This window comes from Arachis ipaensis, chromosome B03 (assembly GCF_000816755.2).
Source record: "Arachis ipaensis cultivar K30076 chromosome B03, Araip1.1, whole genome shotgun sequence".
Classification (NCBI taxonomy): domain Eukaryota; kingdom Viridiplantae; phylum Streptophyta; class Magnoliopsida; order Fabales; family Fabaceae; genus Arachis; species Arachis ipaensis.
Genome location: NC_029787.2, coordinates 13,276,821 through 13,295,210, shown reverse-complemented (window position 1 = coordinate 13,295,210; position 18,390 = coordinate 13,276,821). Strand labels below are relative to the sequence as shown.

Genomic DNA, 18,390 nt, shown 5'->3' with positions numbered 1-18,390 from the left:
TTTTAGGTATAAAATGTTATTAAAGTTTCAGTCTCCGTCTCTAAAAATTTCAGTCTTTTGTGTCTCCACTTTTTGGAGGTACTGAATTATTGAAATTTTGGGGAAAGAGACAGAAATTTTAGTACGAGTCTCTGAGTCAACAAACATGATATTGAATTTCAGTCTCCCAGTCTCTGTCCCAGTATCTTAAAACAAATGCTACCTTCTAGTATAACTTAATTATTTAAATGCAAATTTCAGTGAATTGAGTTTTACTGAATATGAATATACTTTGGGGACCATACACTTGAAGGTAGCATGATAGTGTTGAATGCAAATGGTGAGATCTTTGTATAAAATAGTTGTTACAGGAGTACATTAGGGTTGAAAAATTGAAGTGTAGGAGAAGAACAAGGGGGTTTAGCTGCACATAAAGTCATTCCTAATGCTTTCGATCATGTTGTTAGAGACATGGTTCACTGTACAATATCTTTATTGATTTTAACCTCCTGATGAAACGTTCATCAAATTCTACATTTATCTTTACAATTTTCACATGGTTTGCTCTATCTTTTTGTTTTCTTGCTACTGTTAGTATCTACAACTATACTACCTAATCATCTAATAATGCCTACATGATGGAGAAGTCCTCGTCAAGACCATCTAGTTCTCCTTTGAGTCTATGTTGTTGGATTACCAACACAGACACTGTCATTGCGAAATCTGGTCCTGAAAGTACATCCCCGATTGGTCCCAATTCTGGGCACTGTTGCCAATCGTCCATCCCTTTTGTCAATATAGAGTTCATCCCACCTTCTTTACCTACGATGACTAAAGAGTATTGCCCTTCAAATGATCTGAGAGTTGTGAATGTTTCGGCTGCGCTGGCAAGATGCTTCTCTAAGTAGGAAATACGACCCCCATTTATATGCTTTTCATAGAATTGTGCAAAACATTCGTCGTCGAGTCCCACTTCTTCCTCCAGCTCTGGAAGGTTGACTCTATAAGCTGCTAATCTTGAGGATTCTGCACTGGAATCTACCAGAAATCTGATCACTGTAAGTTTCACTCCTGGATGTCGTGCTACCATACCTGCATAGGCAAGTGCTTCCCTATCATCTTTTCCGCCAATGAATATTACTGCCACATTCAGTGATACCTGAGTTCTTGATATCTTTTCAATTGATCCAAGGCCTCTGTTAACTAGAATCCCCACGGAACAAGGAGCACTCCTTAATAACTGTTAAACAGTATCTATTATTGCATTATTGAGCTATCAATATTAAGGTAATTGATTTTTTATTTGCTATATATGTTTTCATTTAACATGTGCATTTTCTTCCTTGATAGTCTCAAAGAGAATTGATGCACATAACTTTTGACATTACTCTTGTTGCAGCTACTTGGATTTACTATGGCTAGCTAGCTCCTTTGATTCTTGAACTTGTTCATCTTAATTATCAAAATAATACTAATGATAAAGTTTTTGACATTACCTTTCTGTTCACATATCTGAATCCCTGGTGACCCATATCCAATTTTCCATCCTGACGTTGGTTCCTGTGGAATGGTAGTATAATGAGGGCAATCATCAATTCATCTGCTAAGACACAGATGTCTTGTGCCATGTTAGTGATTGTTGACACTGCTAATGTTCTTTTGAGAGTAATACCTTCACTATCCTCATCTACATAGGCTTGAAAAGAGTTGGATACTTTGTCCCTCATTTCCACGACCGCAGCATCTTTCACAGTTGTTGTATGTCCTTCTGCGCCTCTCTCTACTGTTGCTGCTATCTGATCAGTGAGTTCAATCATGTCCGCGACATATACCACAATGCCGGGGGGTGTTGCCCCTCTTGAGATCTCCATGAAGTTGATGGAAGCAGGAACGTTGTCAGGTCCGTGGACACACAAGAGTATCCTTAGCTCATGTAGTGGGTCAAGCAACTGGAGTGTCATGCGATGATTTGGTGCTCGTTTCCTGGCACGTTTTATGATGTATGCTATCACTGATGGAGTATGCACTATTGTGAAAAATATTGCCATTATCATTGTAATGCCAGTTGAAGTATTGGCACCACAACCTATCTGGTAATACAAGGACAAATATGAGATTGATTCAGTTATAAACATGATTTTTGATTATCTATTTATGTTGCATGCCTTATAGTTAGAATTAGAAGTGAGCCTATAAACACTTCCTTGGTTCTCAATATCAGTATCAGTAAATATCATTTTAAGTGGTGAATTTAATTTATAGATGTACACAAATACAGATCAAATGCTTCATTATGTATTATAAGGTAAGGGTATATATATTCCTCCATTTTCACTATTTCTGATGAGGATGATCTGGAATTGTGGAAGAACCATTCATTTCTCAGCTTTAAAGGGTACTGCTATATCAATTTGCTAGAAAATAGAAACTTGACACTATCATAGTATCATGCATGCATGTTGGCTGATGACATTCCCTTTGGAGACATCACAAAAGTAAATATTTCCAATTTCCATGCAAGAAATGGACTAGTATCTATTTGGCTACATTTGGTTCCAGAGACAAAAGGCAAATACAGAGACAGAATGACACAAGAATGTGTTTAGAGCGAGAGATAGAGAAGACAAGACGATGAATAGAAAATTTCTATATAATCGTTGTCTCCCTGTCTTTGTATTTTGTGTTCTGTCCAACTACCAAACGCCGCCTTTATGATAAGTGAAGATAAAGAAAAAGTGAGGAAAATACTTGCCGCTTTGATAGCCAAGAAGATGTGAAAATGGCCCTTGGTGGTTAGGAGTAATCCAATTGCAACCGATTCCGGCCAGCGAAAACCAAGTATCATCCCCAAAATAACTGTTCCAACAACCTTGCCGACAATGGCAATGAGAATAAGTGTAAACAATTTTGCCCAAGTCAATAGATGTCCAGCTTCAAACTCTCTGAAATCAGCTGCATAACCCATCCACAAGAAAAAGATAGGAAAGAAGATAGTGGTCAACAAGTAGTTGATTTTGGCAATAACCCATTTGGAAACTCTGCCTTCCCTTGGAAAACACACCCCTGCCATGAAAGCACTTAGAATTGGACTATATTCATATATAGTTGATGAGGCACAAGCCATGACCATAACTGCAATTGACAACACCAAATGTGAACCTTTCATAGGTTTCCCTTCCGGGTTTTCATTATCAACCCAGTTCATAAAGATTGGTGAAACCAGTGCTGTCAAAACAGTCTGTCCAAGAAGTGCACACCCCATTATGATGGCCTTCTTAAGGCGCTTCTTTTCGTCATAATCATCGCAAAATGCGTCCAATGGCATGGCTATGTAGCCAACCGAAAGAAGCAAGGAGCATACAAAATCCGAGTGCATCCCTGTTGCTATCACAAGCTTCCCAATATCCGACTTGCCTATCTTGAGTCGCGTTATTAAACGAGTCAAAACTGGGGATGCTGTGCTAGATAGAAGAGTTGAGAGGGAGAATGTGTATTCTAGCAACTTGGTTTGATCTGTAAAGTAATGCAGGAATGGTGTTGTGGTGCCTGCTATGATGAAAGTGCAAATTATTCCTGCATATGCAACTTGAGCATCCTTACTTGGTTTCTTGAACAGTATGAATGGATCCATTTCTATCCCCAAAGCAAACATGTAACACATCATACCAAAATCTATGATGAACACAAAGGTTGTGTTGAATTCCATGTACAATTTGCGTAAGAAAGATACATTCCCCATCACTAGTCCTACCTGCATTCAAAATAAAAAAGAATATAACAAGTATAAAAATTTCGAGCATTTTCCTTTTTCCAAAATTCTAAAAGCAGATAACACTTGACAATAAGAATACAAAAATCAGAACTTACAAATATGTCAGAAGTGATCCGAGGTTGTGAATAAGGCTTTAGAAAATAATGTAAAGCATTGCATACAATCACCATCACCATAAACATAACGAAATTTTTGCCTAATTGAAGTACGAGGTAGCCTAACTTTTCTGAACATTGGGTCAATACAACTGCCATGTTGAATTTAATTTTTTTTCTTTTTAAGTTAAAACCTGGGGTTTGATTAGATAAATTTATATATATTTTTGTGTATATGTATTTTTTTTTCCCTTCTTTCTCTTGCTTCTCCTCCTCCTCCTCCTCCTCCTCCACCTCTTCTTCTCTAGCTTACCCTGTTATCATTCTTGTTTACATTCTCAAAGATGAGTACAAAGTTTTTCCTTCTCTGTTTTTTATTTTTTATTTTTTATTTTACTAATGATCAACCTTCGCCAAGTTTGGCAAAAAAAAAAATTGAGATGGTGAATGGTTGTGATTTATATCTTAATTTTAGGAGACAATGGAGGAAAACATTCTTAACAAGTATGAGATCTACGAAGCTTCAAAATTGAAGGATTTGGAGAGTGTATAAGGGTATTAATAAACCGCAAAAAATGGATATATCACAAAAGTTGTGCTACATTTCCATCGCTAATTATTTATATTCTCTTAAGCATTATTAATCTAATAATGCATGCCACATGGTTCCCCATTTTATATGATACATTTCTCACTTAACCAGCATAAGTCATCACCGAAATGCAAACTCATTATTTTAAGATTATTGTTAAAAGGAATGTCACACAATCTTAGGGGCTTATGGCTACCTTGTACAATTGGTTATATTTAATTTGTTTACAACCTAGTTTGACCTTGTATGAATTTTGTTTCGCACGGTATCTTCCAACTCATGAAGTCAAGGACTACTGTATACATAAGATAGGATTCGAACTCCTGACATTTATTTAAGTAGACGAGTGAGTTAACTACTCGATCAATCCAAGTTTGTTTGTATTGTTTCTTTTACATGTGAACTTAACTATTGCTGATTAGTTTAGCTCTTCAATGTTTGATTTGTATTTTCTCATCAACAACACGTTTTCTAATAGATTTAGCTGTAATCTGTTTTAACAGTTAACATTTTGGAAGGCAGTGGCGGAACTTGAAACAAAATTTTGGGGGGCCAGATAGAAAATAATTGTCAAAATATTTTTGATATGGATCCATTTAAGATAAGTTCGTCTAATCTCATCTCTCTAGTTTGGGTGATATTGCCAAATTTAAAGCCGTTTTTCAAGATATCGTTCCAAAAAGTTAAGCCAAATTTTTTATTATCTCACTTTCTTCGTGATTCATTAAAGTAGAAGAACTATCTACAGGTGTTGATATTGTAAAAGTTATATGTTTTCCTTTTTAAATATTAGCATTCCTCTTAAAAAAGTATCAATTCTTTGATTTTTCATTATTATTTTATATAAAAATTTGAATATATATCCTGTAAAATATGTAAAGAATAAGTTAGAAGGATAAATATTAAAATTTATAATATTTATTGAATTTTTTTATCAATTTATACAAATACAATAATATTAATACTTATTGAATATTCTATTATTTTTTATCATATAAAAAATTAAATTAAATAAATAAAAAATATCTAATTTTTTGTATTTGAACTTAAAGATAAAGAGAGTGTTGTTTATTGAACTTATTAGATACTTTAAGTCATAGTAAAGTATTTAAGTCAATTGAACTATTTTTTATCTTTTGAAAAAGTACTACTAAATTTTTTATAAAAAGTCTGAACTAAGCTCCGCCACTGTTGAAAGGGATTTTAATGATTTGAAAAATAAACTAATAAAAAAAAAAAAAGAAAAGAGAGAAATGGTAAATAAAAATAAAATAAATTAATATGAAATAGTGATGATAATCATGGTATTGTTTGCTTGAAAAATAAAACCCAGGTTTGCAGGAATCTTAATTAGTCGCTCAATGCATGTATTTTATCTTTCTTCCCAATGATTTTACTAAATTATTATGTAAACTTGTTTTGTCTTATATTTGAATCGATATATATACATTCTTCCATTATTAGACATGATGCAAGTGCAAATTTTATTAGACACAATGACACTAGGTTTTTAAGTTGGGGAGAAATTCAAACCATTTAAATATAAATGAGTAATGGTATATATCCAAGTCTTTTTATAAATTAAGTTTAACCATGTTAAACAATAAGACTTAAAATAATACTAATTATATTTAATTTTTGTTATGTTTGACCAATTTGATTAATAAAAAAATTTGGATGTGTAGCATTATTCAATATAAATAAGCATAATTAACATGTATATAAAATAACCAATTTAAATTAGCCTAATAGTTAGTTTACTAATCAATTTAAATAAGTGTTAAAACTTAAAAGTTTGAATCTTATCTTCCATGCACTATTAAATAGAACTCAAATTCATGACGAATGAGTCTTTGTATTGTTAGATAAGAGGATATTTTTTTTTTTGGTGACTAGATAAGAGGATATAATAATAACAAAAAAATATGTATATAAAATTAAAATGTATTTTAGATAATGTCAAAAGTAACATTAATACAAATTAAATATTAGCAATATACGATTTTATTAAGGTACTAATTAATTTAATCAACAATAAACTACTTAATTAATGAATAAATGTTAATAAATAAATAAATAAATAAATATTAACTAGTTATTTAGTATTTACCGAAAAAAAAAATTGATTTTATGGTCAAGATCAAGAAGTCATTAGTAAAAAAGAAAAGAACAGAAGAAAATAAAGTGAATACCCATTTCAACTCTTGATAATTTTTTTGAAGGAGTATGAGACTTTTAAAAAAAATACCTATTTTAGCCTCTAATAATTAACTTTGTGAGATTGATTAGTCTCTCGGTCAATCATCTCTCTCCAAAACATGCTTATGTGATTCGTTAATCATTAATATATTCTCTATTTAATTTTTATAAGTAAAATAATTTAAAAATTACTAATATTTTTNNATTAATATACAGAAAAAAATATTAACAAAAAAATTAATTAATTTTGAAAGAAATAAAATTTAAAGATAAAAAAATTATTTTTTTTTATCAAAAGGCTCGTTATTTTTTGAGTGGGTACCGGATTTTTTTTTTCGAAAATAAGGTTGGATAGTTGGCACTTGGCGGGGAATTTGAATAAAAGAAGTTAAGGATATGACGTGAATCTTACGTGTCTCCCAAACCATCGAGCTGTCTGAACATAATAGACAACAAATAAATACCATAAACCATTATTACTTATCATTAGATAGAAAATTACCTTACAATGTTGCCTAATCCAATCATTGCAGTGTCAAAAAATTGAATGAATGAAGAAGAAGAAGAGGAAGAGGAAGTGAAGGTAACATTACAAAATCAAAAATCAAAAGATCTAAAAAAAATAGAGAAAGAAAGCAGAGGCAGGGAGGGGATCGAATCAACCTCGAACACACAAAATACAGTTACCGATTTTTAGTTCTCTCTCTCATTCATTCTCTCTCTTTCTCTCTTTCTCTCTCTCCCTCTCTCTCTCTCTCTTCTCTTCGTTGCGAAACTGAATTGAATGCTGATAGGATCAATCATCAATAAGGTAGAAAGAGAGAAGAAGAAGAGGAGGAAGAAGAAAGAAGAAGAAGAAGAAGAAGAAGAAGAATGAGCGTGATTTCTCGGAACATATGGCCCGTATGCGGCAGCTTGTGTTGTTTCTGTCCTGCGTTGAGGGAGCGTTCAAGGCATCCAATCAAGCGTTACAAGAAGCTCCTTGCTGATATCTTCCCTAAAAACCAGGTTTTTCTATTTTTCTGTTAAATTTTCATTTCATTTCATTCTCTGTTTTAAAAATTTATTGGATCTGCAAGACAAAGCCAAGTAGAGAATAGGTGTTAGCTAGCGTCACGATTCGAGCCTGTGAGGGGAAAATGTTATGTTTCCCTTCCCTCGCTCTTGATATTTTCAGGCAATGTCAAGGGGTCAGACGAGGGATTAGTCCGGCTCATTCGGATAACTGCCTATGATTGTTAGCAATATGATAGAGTAAATGAATGAATGAATGTGTGTATTGTATGTTTCTTGGTTGTGATTGTGGCAGGACGAGGAACCCAATGATCGTATGATTAGCAAGTTATGTGAATACGCCGCCAAAAATCCCCTTCGCGTTCCTAAGGTATCTATCTATCTATCACATTTTGCACAATGTTTTACCATGCATTCTCGGATAAACAATCACTGCTTCTCAGTTGAAAGATTTTAGTTAGGGGCAAAGGCTTTTGAATGTTGTTATTTGCCATATGCACAGCTACTACGTGAAGTGCTATAGCATCTTTCACACCTTTAAAAATTTGAAGTCTATTTCTTTTCTTATAAATATTGAATTAACCTTCTGCGGTCTTTGCTTATTTCAGATAACGAGCTATCTTGAGCAAAGGTGTTATAGGGAGTTGAGAAATGAGAACTACCACGCTGTAAAAGTTGTCATTTGTATCTACAGGAAGTTGTTGGTTTCTTGTAGGGACCAAATGTGAGTACTTTCATCATATTGAATTCACCTTTTTCCCCCCTCCATTTGAAATAATCAGGTTATTTGAGGCAAACAGGATTTTGAGTTTCTCATGACATATACTTTCACCGTCAACATCAATATGTTTTTTTCACCTTGTCAGTAAACTAGTTAAATAAACATACATTCAGATTTAACCAAGCAGTACTCTATCACCAATATCCTGATGTCTAATGTATCACAGAAAAGACACTATGCAGAAATTGTTGCTTGTTTTGGAGACTATAGTCTCCTTGAATTTGCACCAATTTGACCAAATAGCCTCTAATGAAGCAATATTAGCTGATTTTCTATTTCTTATGCACAAAAGCATCTGTATGATTTGTGAGAATACTATTGTGGCAGGCCTTTGTTTGCAAGTAGCTTGCTTAGTATTATACAAATTCTTCTTGATCAAACACGGCATGATGAAGTGCAGATTTTAGGCTGCCACACCTTGTTTGACTTTGTGAACAATCAGGTGGGGTTTTTTGGTAGGTTATCTATTTAGGAATTTGTTGCAAGTTTATTTTTATTTTTGTACCTAAATTATGTATAATATAGCAATTTGTTCCTGTGGAGTTTGAAGCATGTAGAGGTATTCTCTTATGATACAGACGGATGGTACTTATATGTTCAATCTAGATGGCTTCATTTCAAAACTTTGCCGTCTAGCTCAAGAAATGGGAGAAGATGCAAAAATACAAAATTTGCGTGCTGCTGGAATTCAAGTCCTTTCATCAATGGTAATATTAGCCATATGCGATCTACTATTTGAAAAGATTCTTGAACTTTCTTCTCTTCTTGCCCACCCAACTGGCCAACTAGAGTGGTCCTTCTTCCTATATTCCTAGCTTATTTAAGCCATATTTTTGTTAACAAACTGGATGCTTGCAACAGCAGCTTGATCATTATTTATTTCTTTTACAGGTTTGGTTCATGGGAGAATTCTCTCATATTTCAGTTGAATTTGACAATGTGAGTTAGTAGTCCATTTTTAAATGTTTTTGTTGAGATTGCATTTCTCTCTTTTTTTTCTTTTTTTTTTTTCTTGGAAAACTATATCGGTGACTGTCTAATTCACTGTGATTTCTAGTTCTACTCAAATTGGTGCTGTTTCTTTAAATATGTAACTAATGATTATTTTCTGTCATGATCAACTAGTTATGATAGTGTTGGGATCTACACTCACAAAATATGTTTGTTGATACCCATTTATGTTTATCATGCCTTTAACAGCTTTATGCAATTCTTGTTAACTCAGGTTGTTTCAGTTGTTTTGGAAAATTATGGTGAAGTCCAGAAAGATGCTCAACGGAATGCAGCCAGGCTCTATTCTTGGAAAATGATAGTGAATGAAAAAGGAGAACTTCAAGTGTCAAAGTAATCGTCCTTGCCATTGTGATAGCTTCCATTGTATGTTACTGATCTATCATAGTTGCTGTTAACTTCTTTTTTTCATATCCATAGGGAGGATACAGCAAACCCTGGATTCTGGTCACGAGTTTGCATACAGAATATGGCAAAGTTAGCCAAGGAGGGTACAACTGTTCGACGAGTTTTGGAATCCTTGTTCCGCTATTTTGATAATTCAAATCTCTGGTCTCCTGATCATGGTCTTGCTCTTTCTGTCTTGCTTGACATGCAGTCGATAATTGAAAATTCTGGTATTTATCTTCTTGAGTGCTCTAAGATATGGTACATTTTATACCAGTTTTTATTATCTGATCATCTTAAAATTGAGTTCACTGTAATTTACAGGACAGAATACACATTTGTTGCTGTCCATTTTAGTCAAGCACCTTGATCACAAGAATGTTTTAAAGAATCCTAATATGCAACTTGACATTGTTGGCGTTATTAGTTGTGTTGCTCAACATACAAGATCTCAACAATCTGTTGCCATTATTGGTGCATTGAGTGATATGATGAGGCATCTACGGAAAAGCATACACTGCTCCCTTGACGATTCAAGTCTGGGGGCTGAAGTGATACAATGGAACCAAAAATACCGACAAGAAGTAGATGAATGCCTTGTACAGTTAACAACTAAGGTGATAAAAAATTTCACATTATTAAAGATATTATTTGTTAGTGTAATGAACAAGATAAACATATGATCTCTATGATCTAACTCTCTTGTGTGGCTGTAATGTTAAACAGATTGCAGATGCAGGTCCTGTTCTCGACACAATGGCTGTGATGCTGGAAAATATGTCTAGTATTACAGTTATGTCCAGGACCTTGATTTCTGCAGTTTATAGAACTGCTCAAATAGTCGCGTCAATACCGAATTTGACATATCAGAACAAGGCAAGATTTACTAAATTGATTGATTGGTTATGATTGTAATTTTCCTTGCTTCTATCTGACTTTTTCATTTTTACATCTTTCCTTCCTGCAAATTTGATACTCTATTATATAGGCATTCCCCGAGGCTCTATTTCATCAGTTACTCTTGTCGATGGTCCATCTGGACCAAGAAACCAGGGTGGGTGCACACCGCATATTTTCTGTTGTTCTTGTGCCATCATCCGTTTGTCCACAACCTCAACATTCAGCGGATATTCAAAGGGTGCTTTCAAGAAACACGTCTGTCTTTTCTTCTTCAGCTGCACTCTTTGAAAAGTTGGAGAGGAAGCCAGCTACCATTCAAGAAGAAAGTCATTCAGATGGAAACACTGGTGATAACTCTATTTTTAACAGATTGAAGTCAACTTATAGTCGGACAGCTAGTAGAAGATCTTCTTCTATTGAATCTCTGGAGAGAAAGAATTCAAAGGGTAGTAGTTCTATAATAAATAGATTAAAGTCTAGCCGATCAGGTAGTGTAAGAAGGACTCAGCCCGAAGAAAATAATACTACAGATAGTTCCAATAAACAACTGGTATATAATTGCACAGTTTGCTCTTGTTTACTTATTTACAATTCGCTGTAATAATAACAACAATATAATTTTTCAATCAACACCACCAAATTCTGCCTGTCTTCTGATGAGTAATGTGTTACAGGCATTACCCCTTAGGTTGAGTAGTCATCAGATTACTCTTATGCTATCATCTATCTGGGCTCAGTCCGTCTACCCCATGAACACCCCTGAAAATTTTGAAGCAATTGCTCACACCTTCAGCCTTGTCTTGCTTGTTGCTCAGAGTAAGGTAATGGAAGTGCATGCATTTTACGATTATAGTTAGATTAGATGCAGATTGTTCATTCAATTTGCCTTTTTAACTGTAAGAAAGATATAAAATGTCAGCATTTTTGTCTGGAAATACAAATAATCTCTTTAAAAAAAAAAATCATTCTTTGAAAGTTCATAGTCTCTATTACATTAAAAAGTTAGTGTAGGCTTTTTATCTTATGCTCATATCTTGTGAGTTTGGCTCTTGCAGAATTCCTCTTATGAGGCCTTAACTGAAAGTTTTCAGTTGGCAATTTCCTTGAGGAGCATTTCCCTCAATGATAAAGGTAGAGCCTTAGTTCCCACATTTGTTTGGACATCACATGATTATTTTTCTTGTTTTCTCAGCTTTTTCCCTAATTTGTCATTTTTTCATTGTTAGTAAGTTAAATTAAGGCACTGTTAGTAACTAAAAGCATAATATTTAGTGCTTACTGCTCCGACAAAATATAAAGCTTTGGTAAAATATTTCAGGGACTAAGTTTCCGTCAAAAGTTCAGTATTTCACTGACTAAAAGAGAAGTTTCTTTATATAGTGATGATTATATAGTGCATGGTCTAACTTTTCTCTTGATTTGACAATGTAACTATATAAGCGTTATGGATGGTATAGTATAGTAGATAGTGATTTCTTTTATAAATTTATTGGATGAATGCCTAAATTTGATCGGGATTCATTATGCAATTTCATGCATATCATCTCACTTATTTTAAATAATTGAACTAGAAAAACTATGCATCAACACTCATTAATTTTGTGATTTTAAATAAAAACTAGCAGTCAATATTGTGTAGCAAAATTATCATGTGGCAATTTATGTACAATGCTTCACATAAAAATATGGCAGGTTGGATTTTCAGCGATGCACAAAATGGAACAAAATTAATTGGATCCCTTCGTTCATACTCAACCAAACAAAAGTAGTGATAACATACTTTGTTCATAGCATAGTCTTATTCTCATATTAGATGTTTGTTATTTATGCTTATTTCCCTTATATTACTTCGGAGAAAATTTGTTGTGAATCATTGTTAAAAGTGCCTAGTTCTAAAGCTTTGTTATATTTTCCAGTCAAACTTCAACCATCACGGCGCAGATCTCTCTTTACACTGGCAACATCCATGATTGTTTTCACTTCCAAGGCCTACAATATTGGTTCTCTCATTTCTATTGCTAAAATGCCACTGACAGATAAGACAGTATGTACTTCTAGTTTTATGGAATTTTCTTTTGTGCATTTAAGTTATTTTACTTTTTTATAACTTTCCCATTTTCTCTTTTAGCTTGGTAAAATGATGATTGTTTACTCAATTGAATACGCTTCTAGCTATTTTGTACTGGTATGTGAAGTGATAAAATTATTATCCGTGTATCTTCTGAATTGTCTTTTATGGTTTTCTTCAGTGTGATCCATTCCTGCAACTGTTAAACGACAGCAAGTTACAAGTTGTTCTTGATACAGCTAGACATTCAAGTAGAGTTTATGGATCAAAAGAGGATGACGCAGCTGCTTTGAAGTCACTTTCAGCTATAAAATTGACAGAAAGCCAGTCTAAAGAATCATTTGCTACCATGATAGTACAGGGTCTAGGAATTCCAATAGATGTAAAAATTCTATACCATGCAATGTTGCACTAATTTATCAGGACTTTAGTAATACCCTTGAGTTCCTTGTGAAACAGGAATCATCCACCTTAAAAGAAGAGCTACTTCGTGAATTTTCACCTGATGATGCTTGTCCACTAGGAGCCCAATTATCTACTGAGACAACAGAAATCTATCAGGCCGGGTTGAAAGATGATAAACATTCCGATATGGTAACCTGAACTGCTATGCTCTTTTCTTCTTTTTTCTTTTTCCAGTTATTTCCTTTTATCTGAACTTTCGTCGTTCGAACATGAAAAAAATGCAGGTTGATATTCCATTATTTACTATGGATGACGACATTCCATCTAACGGAATGGAAATCCAAGTTCATCCTAATGCACAGCAGCCTTTAGGAAATACAAACCTTTTGAGTGTTGATGACATTTTGGGTTCAGTAAGTGCTTCTGTTCATTTATAAGCACACATCACACGCTTGACTTTTCAATTTTCCTCTACATTTTATTTCTGAAAACCAATGAACTCCTGATATTATCATTCATTTGCAGGTTTTGGACACAACCAATCATGTAGGGAGAATTTCTACATCAACGGCTCCTGACATGAGTTACAAAGAAATGGCTCTCCATTGTGAGAACCTCCTCATGGGAAAGCAAGAGAAGTTGAATGTTTTCATGGCTTCCAATACATTGCAATCATCATTTAGGTTTGCTCCTCCTATGTACAACCATGAGGACTGGGACAAGGGCACTTCTGCAAATTCCAATCTTCAAATGACTTCTATGGTACTTTTTTGAGACATTTACATCTATGGTTTATTGGCAAATTAAGTCTGCACTTTTTTGAAAAGAGGGCTTAATCATTAATTTATATATTAATCATTGGTCGATTTGATCAAGTTTAAAAAGATGAACTTATCTTGTTTCCTGAAACCAAATAACTATATAATTTTTATGACAATTGAATTGCAGAGTGGAAATCCATTCTTGGATCCTCCAAACATGGGTCCTAATTCACTCAACACATTTCCTGACTCTGCTCCAAGGCATTGTGGAACTGCATACCAACATCAGCCTAACTTCTTTCAACTGCCAGCGGCACGCCCGTATGATAATTTCTTGAAGGCCGCCGGATGTTGATTCACGGCAGATGCAGAAAATAGAGCAGCTATGTCGACAATGAATTGGCAACAACATTTATCAATTATATTTATTCTTCTTCTGCTCTGACTTGCTTGGTGTATATCCTTTTATTTAGTTGCATCCTTGCATTCGGAGCTGTTTATAAATGTATAGATAAATCCCTTTATATGAGAGTGAGTTTGCATTCTTTTTCCTTTTGTTTATTGTCCACATCTGATTTCATTATGGGGACATGAGAATTTTGTAAAGGCAATTTCTTGTAGATGGAAATTCCAATCTGCTTATCAATCAGAAAGACATGAGAAGAGTTTTAATCTTATTCAGAATGTTCTACTTCTTCTTCCGCAAAAATATCATGGTATTAGTATCCTAACACACAACTGAGTCTTTGTAACAACTGAAATTCACCATGAGCATGAAGGATGATGATCATCTACGTTTGAGGTGCAGTTGGGAACCTGAATCGTACATTTCAGTCAAACTATGTATGTAAAAGATGTTTAACCATTCTCTTAATAAGTTCATTGTTGTTATGCTTTTAAGAATTGTCTGTGTTTCAAATTCTCTTTTGGTAATAATTTTGCAAATGCAAGTAAACTAATTAAGTTTCTTTCCAATAATATTTGAACTTTGAAGTATAAATTAAAATTATTTCAAATATTAAATAAACTCCTAGTCATAGACTAATTTAGATTAAAAATACTATTTACAAACTAATTTAATGATTAATTTAAACGTCATGCTATATTAAATATTTTTACAGGCTGCATCCAAGTAATTTCCCTAATTAAGTCTAACAATGTTATTTTCTCTCACGTGCCGCACTACCTTTTCTTTCATGCTTTCATAACAGATTTTTAATATAAACCTCTTCAACGTAAAGCTTCTTTCTTCGTTCTTCTTCAACGTAAAGCTTCTTCGTTTTTCTTTGATTTCTCTTTAAATTTTCGTTTTCTTCTTCGTTTTCGTTGTATTTCTTCTCTGATTTCTTCTCTTTCTCTTTAGATTTTGATCAACATTTGAATAGCGTATTATTCTTTTGAATTGAATAGCGTATTATTCTTCTGTATCAAAACAATGAATGATTCAAGTTCAAATCACTTGAGTGAGAGTAATTTGGATTATTCTTCTGAATCGAATCAAGTGAACGAGGTTTGGATCGGTCTTCATTTTATCTAGTTTCATTCTTCAATAATTTTGAATTGAACGGAATAGAATGCAATTAAATAAAGTGATAATGAATATTTTTATTTTTCATTGCTAAAACTAGTGTTGCTTATGAATGCATTTTTCGGTTCATTTGGTATTATACAATGATTTTGTTTTGATAATATTTTCAGATCATTCTAGAATGTAGGAGTTTCTGAATTTGAATTTGTATATTGGACACTTTTTAATTCATTTTTTATTACACAATGGTCTTGTTATGATAGTATTTCGGTTCATTCTTCAACAGTTTTGAATTGAATAAAATGGAATGCAATTGAATAAAATGATAATGAATAATTTTATTCTTCTTTGCTAAAATCAGTGTTGTTTATGGATTTGAATTTGGATAGAATGTAGGAGTTTCTGAATTTATAGAATGCACATATTTCGATTCATTGGTTATTACACAATGGTCTTATTATGATAATATTTCGGTTCATTTTACAGTATAGATGTGTTGTCGATGAACGATTTGTTCCAAAGGTTGGGATGACTTTCAAGACACTCAAAGAAGTTGGAAAGTTATACAAAGATTTTTTCAAACTTGCTGGTTTTTCTACAAAAATAAAAAACACTACTCGAAAAGGAGATGAAATTAAGAATCAATTAATTATATGTAGTAGAGAGGGGAAGTGAAAATCTAAGATATCTCCAACTCTGAAGATAAACCCCTCAGCAGNNCTAGGATTTATGAACATATATTGAAGGTTGTTGGTCTTTGCATCATTTCTAAAGTTGTTCTGAATCATTTACATCCTTATTGTCCAGCAGAAATGTTTAAACAACACAGGGACTTAAGCATGTTTGTGCGTTGTACCATTGAAAATAATGCGAAAGCCAGAATCAGACCGAGTAAAACATATCAGTCATTTGTAGCAGTAGCAGGTGGTCATCTTGAACTAAGTTTTATTGAAAAAGATGTGTGAAATTGTATTACAAGGGAAGTACGGAATGTTTCCAAATAAGATTATGCCAAAGAATTTGGCAAGTACTTATTAAGAATGAAAGAGAAGAATCAAAATTTCTTTTTTGAGCTTAACCTTGAAGTTGATCACTCTATCAAAAATGTATTTTGGGCTGATGCAAGAGGTAGCGCTACGTACGAATATTTTGGAGATGTTGTTTCATTTGATACCACTTACAACACAAACAGGTATTCGGTTCATTGTGATATAGTATTCAGTTCATAACTATTGGTGTCCATTTGCAGGTATAATATGGTTTTTGGTTCTTTTATGGGTATGAATCACCACGGTAAATCGACACTTCTCAGATGTGTTTTAATGAAAAATGAGGATATTCAGTCATTCAAATGTTAGCTTCATTGCATGGGAGGAAAGGCACCAAAAGAAATTCTTACCGATCAATACGCATCAATGGAAAAGGCTATTGAGACTTGTATGCCAGCAACAATTCACCTATGATGTATTTGGCATATCATGAAGAAGATCCCAAGTAAATTAAATGGCTACAAGCAACACGAAAAAATCGAACAAGAGATGAGTCATACTATTTGAAACTCGTTTACAAAAGATGCATTTGACAAAAATTGGAATGATTTTCTCACAAAGTATAGAGTTGGAGGGTAAGTGACTTTCAGATAACCGCGGTTTCATTTGAATTAATTGATGTTGTTATTTTTTCGATTCGAACAGGTATAACTTTCGGTTCATTTTCGTGTCTAATTTTTGAATTGTGTCCTATTTTGTAAAGCTATACGAAGATCGTCATTTATAGATTCCAGTTTATCTCGATCATCATTTTTGGGCCGGAATGAGAAGCACACAAAGGAGTGAGAGTATGCATACTTTTTTTAACAAATTTATCACACGCAATAGCTTCTTGATTCAATTTGTGAAGCAATATAATAATTACCTAGGAAGCAAAGAGCAAAGAGAGAGAGAGAGACTGATGGTGCAGATTTTTATACCGTGATACTGTGTGTAATAAAATCATCAATAGAAACTCAATTTCTGCACGTGTATACTCACGAGAAGTTCAAGCATAATTTAGAGGAAAAATGAATTGCATCACAAGATCAGCGTATTTCACTCTAGATTTTACGACATATGAAGTTGTAGAGTAGGTTTCTAACTCAACATTCAACAAGTTTGTTGTTACATACGACGCAATATCACGCGAAGTAAAGTGACAGTGCTTGTTGTATACTGTGCCGTCATTCTCTCAATGCCTTAAGTTTTGAGCGAGTAGATAAAGTGGCGCCGAAGTATATATTAAAATAAAGAGGAGACACATACATATCAAGAACAGCTAAGATGAGCCTCTATTGGAGCCAAGAAGCAAGAGATTTGACAATTTGGTAGTTCGCTCGCACAATATTTGTGAATTTGAGTTAGAATTTGAGAAGTTGACTGAAATTTTGTACCAAACTTTTAATAATGTCATGGCTAAGATGTAAGAATATCAAACGAAAAGTAAAAGTAAATGTCCGTTATCTCACAAAAGTAATGTAATATTCTGATAATCACTGTTATAACTTTGGATATAAAAATTGATAATTACGACTTCTGCAAGTTCCGCTAACTTAGTTTTGGGTTGTTAATGGAATATAACTACCGAAGTAGAATGATTCTGAAAATATTATTGTCTATAATGTCACAACAAAAAATGGAACCAGTTAAGTTCTCTCTGACACAAGAGAGTTACAACATCTTATCGTAAGGGTTTGTTTAATCTTAGCGGAGGAAAACTTCAAACTCAGTTTCCATTATTGCATAATCACACGGTTCAGTCATTTTATATACAAAACTTGTGGATTTCATCACCACTAACATGTTCTGTTATATTTTGTTATTTAAGTAAACTACATATTTTTAAATAATTCTCTCTCTCTCTCTC

At 33.5% G+C, this 18,390-nt stretch overlaps 2 protein-coding genes and 1 long non-coding RNA gene across 4 annotated transcripts in view; 2 read left to right on the top strand and 1 right to left on the bottom strand.

The window, feature by feature from the left end:
• Window positions 65-4,037, bottom strand: LOC107632543 (cation/H(+) antiporter 28). The gene is made up of 4 exons (XM_016336215.2): window positions 3,847-4,037; window positions 2,732-3,730; window positions 1,476-2,069; window positions 65-1,219 (listed from the first exon to the last, which is right to left on the bottom strand). Exons 1-4 carry the CDS (start codon window positions 4,003-4,005, stop codon window positions 611-613), a joined length of 2,361 nt encoding a protein of 786 aa, XP_016191701.1. The 5' UTR covers window positions 4,006-4,037; the 3' UTR covers window positions 65-610.
• Window positions 7,142-14,667, top strand: LOC107629694. 2 transcript variants are annotated; one of them, XM_016332549.2, is made up of 19 exons: window positions 7,142-7,645; window positions 7,947-8,021; window positions 8,260-8,375; window positions 8,760-8,874; window positions 9,011-9,139; window positions 9,324-9,371; window positions 9,658-9,776; window positions 9,864-10,060; window positions 10,155-10,447; window positions 10,557-10,706; window positions 10,819-11,280; window positions 11,405-11,551; window positions 11,786-11,861; window positions 12,647-12,774; window positions 12,980-13,180; window positions 13,258-13,392; window positions 13,488-13,616; window positions 13,729-13,965; window positions 14,152-14,667. In XM_016332549.2, the coding sequence occupies exons 1-19, from the start codon at window positions 7,511-7,513 to the stop codon at window positions 14,317-14,319; spliced, it is 3,060 nt and encodes a 1,019-aa protein (XP_016188035.1). In that variant the 5' UTR covers window positions 7,142-7,510; the 3' UTR covers window positions 14,320-14,667. The 2 variants fall into 2 exon arrangements, with proteins under 2 accessions (XP_016188035.1, XP_020973853.1); XM_021118194.1 differs by lacking the exons at window positions 7,142-7,645; window positions 7,947-8,021; window positions 8,260-8,375 and having other exon boundaries at window positions 8,760-8,887.
• Window positions 18,077-18,390, top strand: part of LOC110269974 — a 2,176-nt gene continuing 1,862 nt past the window's right edge. Inside the window, exon 1 of the long non-coding RNA XR_002358849.1 lies at window positions 18,077-18,350. This is a non-coding gene — a long non-coding RNA (uncharacterized LOC110269974). The remainder of the gene's footprint in view (window positions 18,351-18,390) is intronic.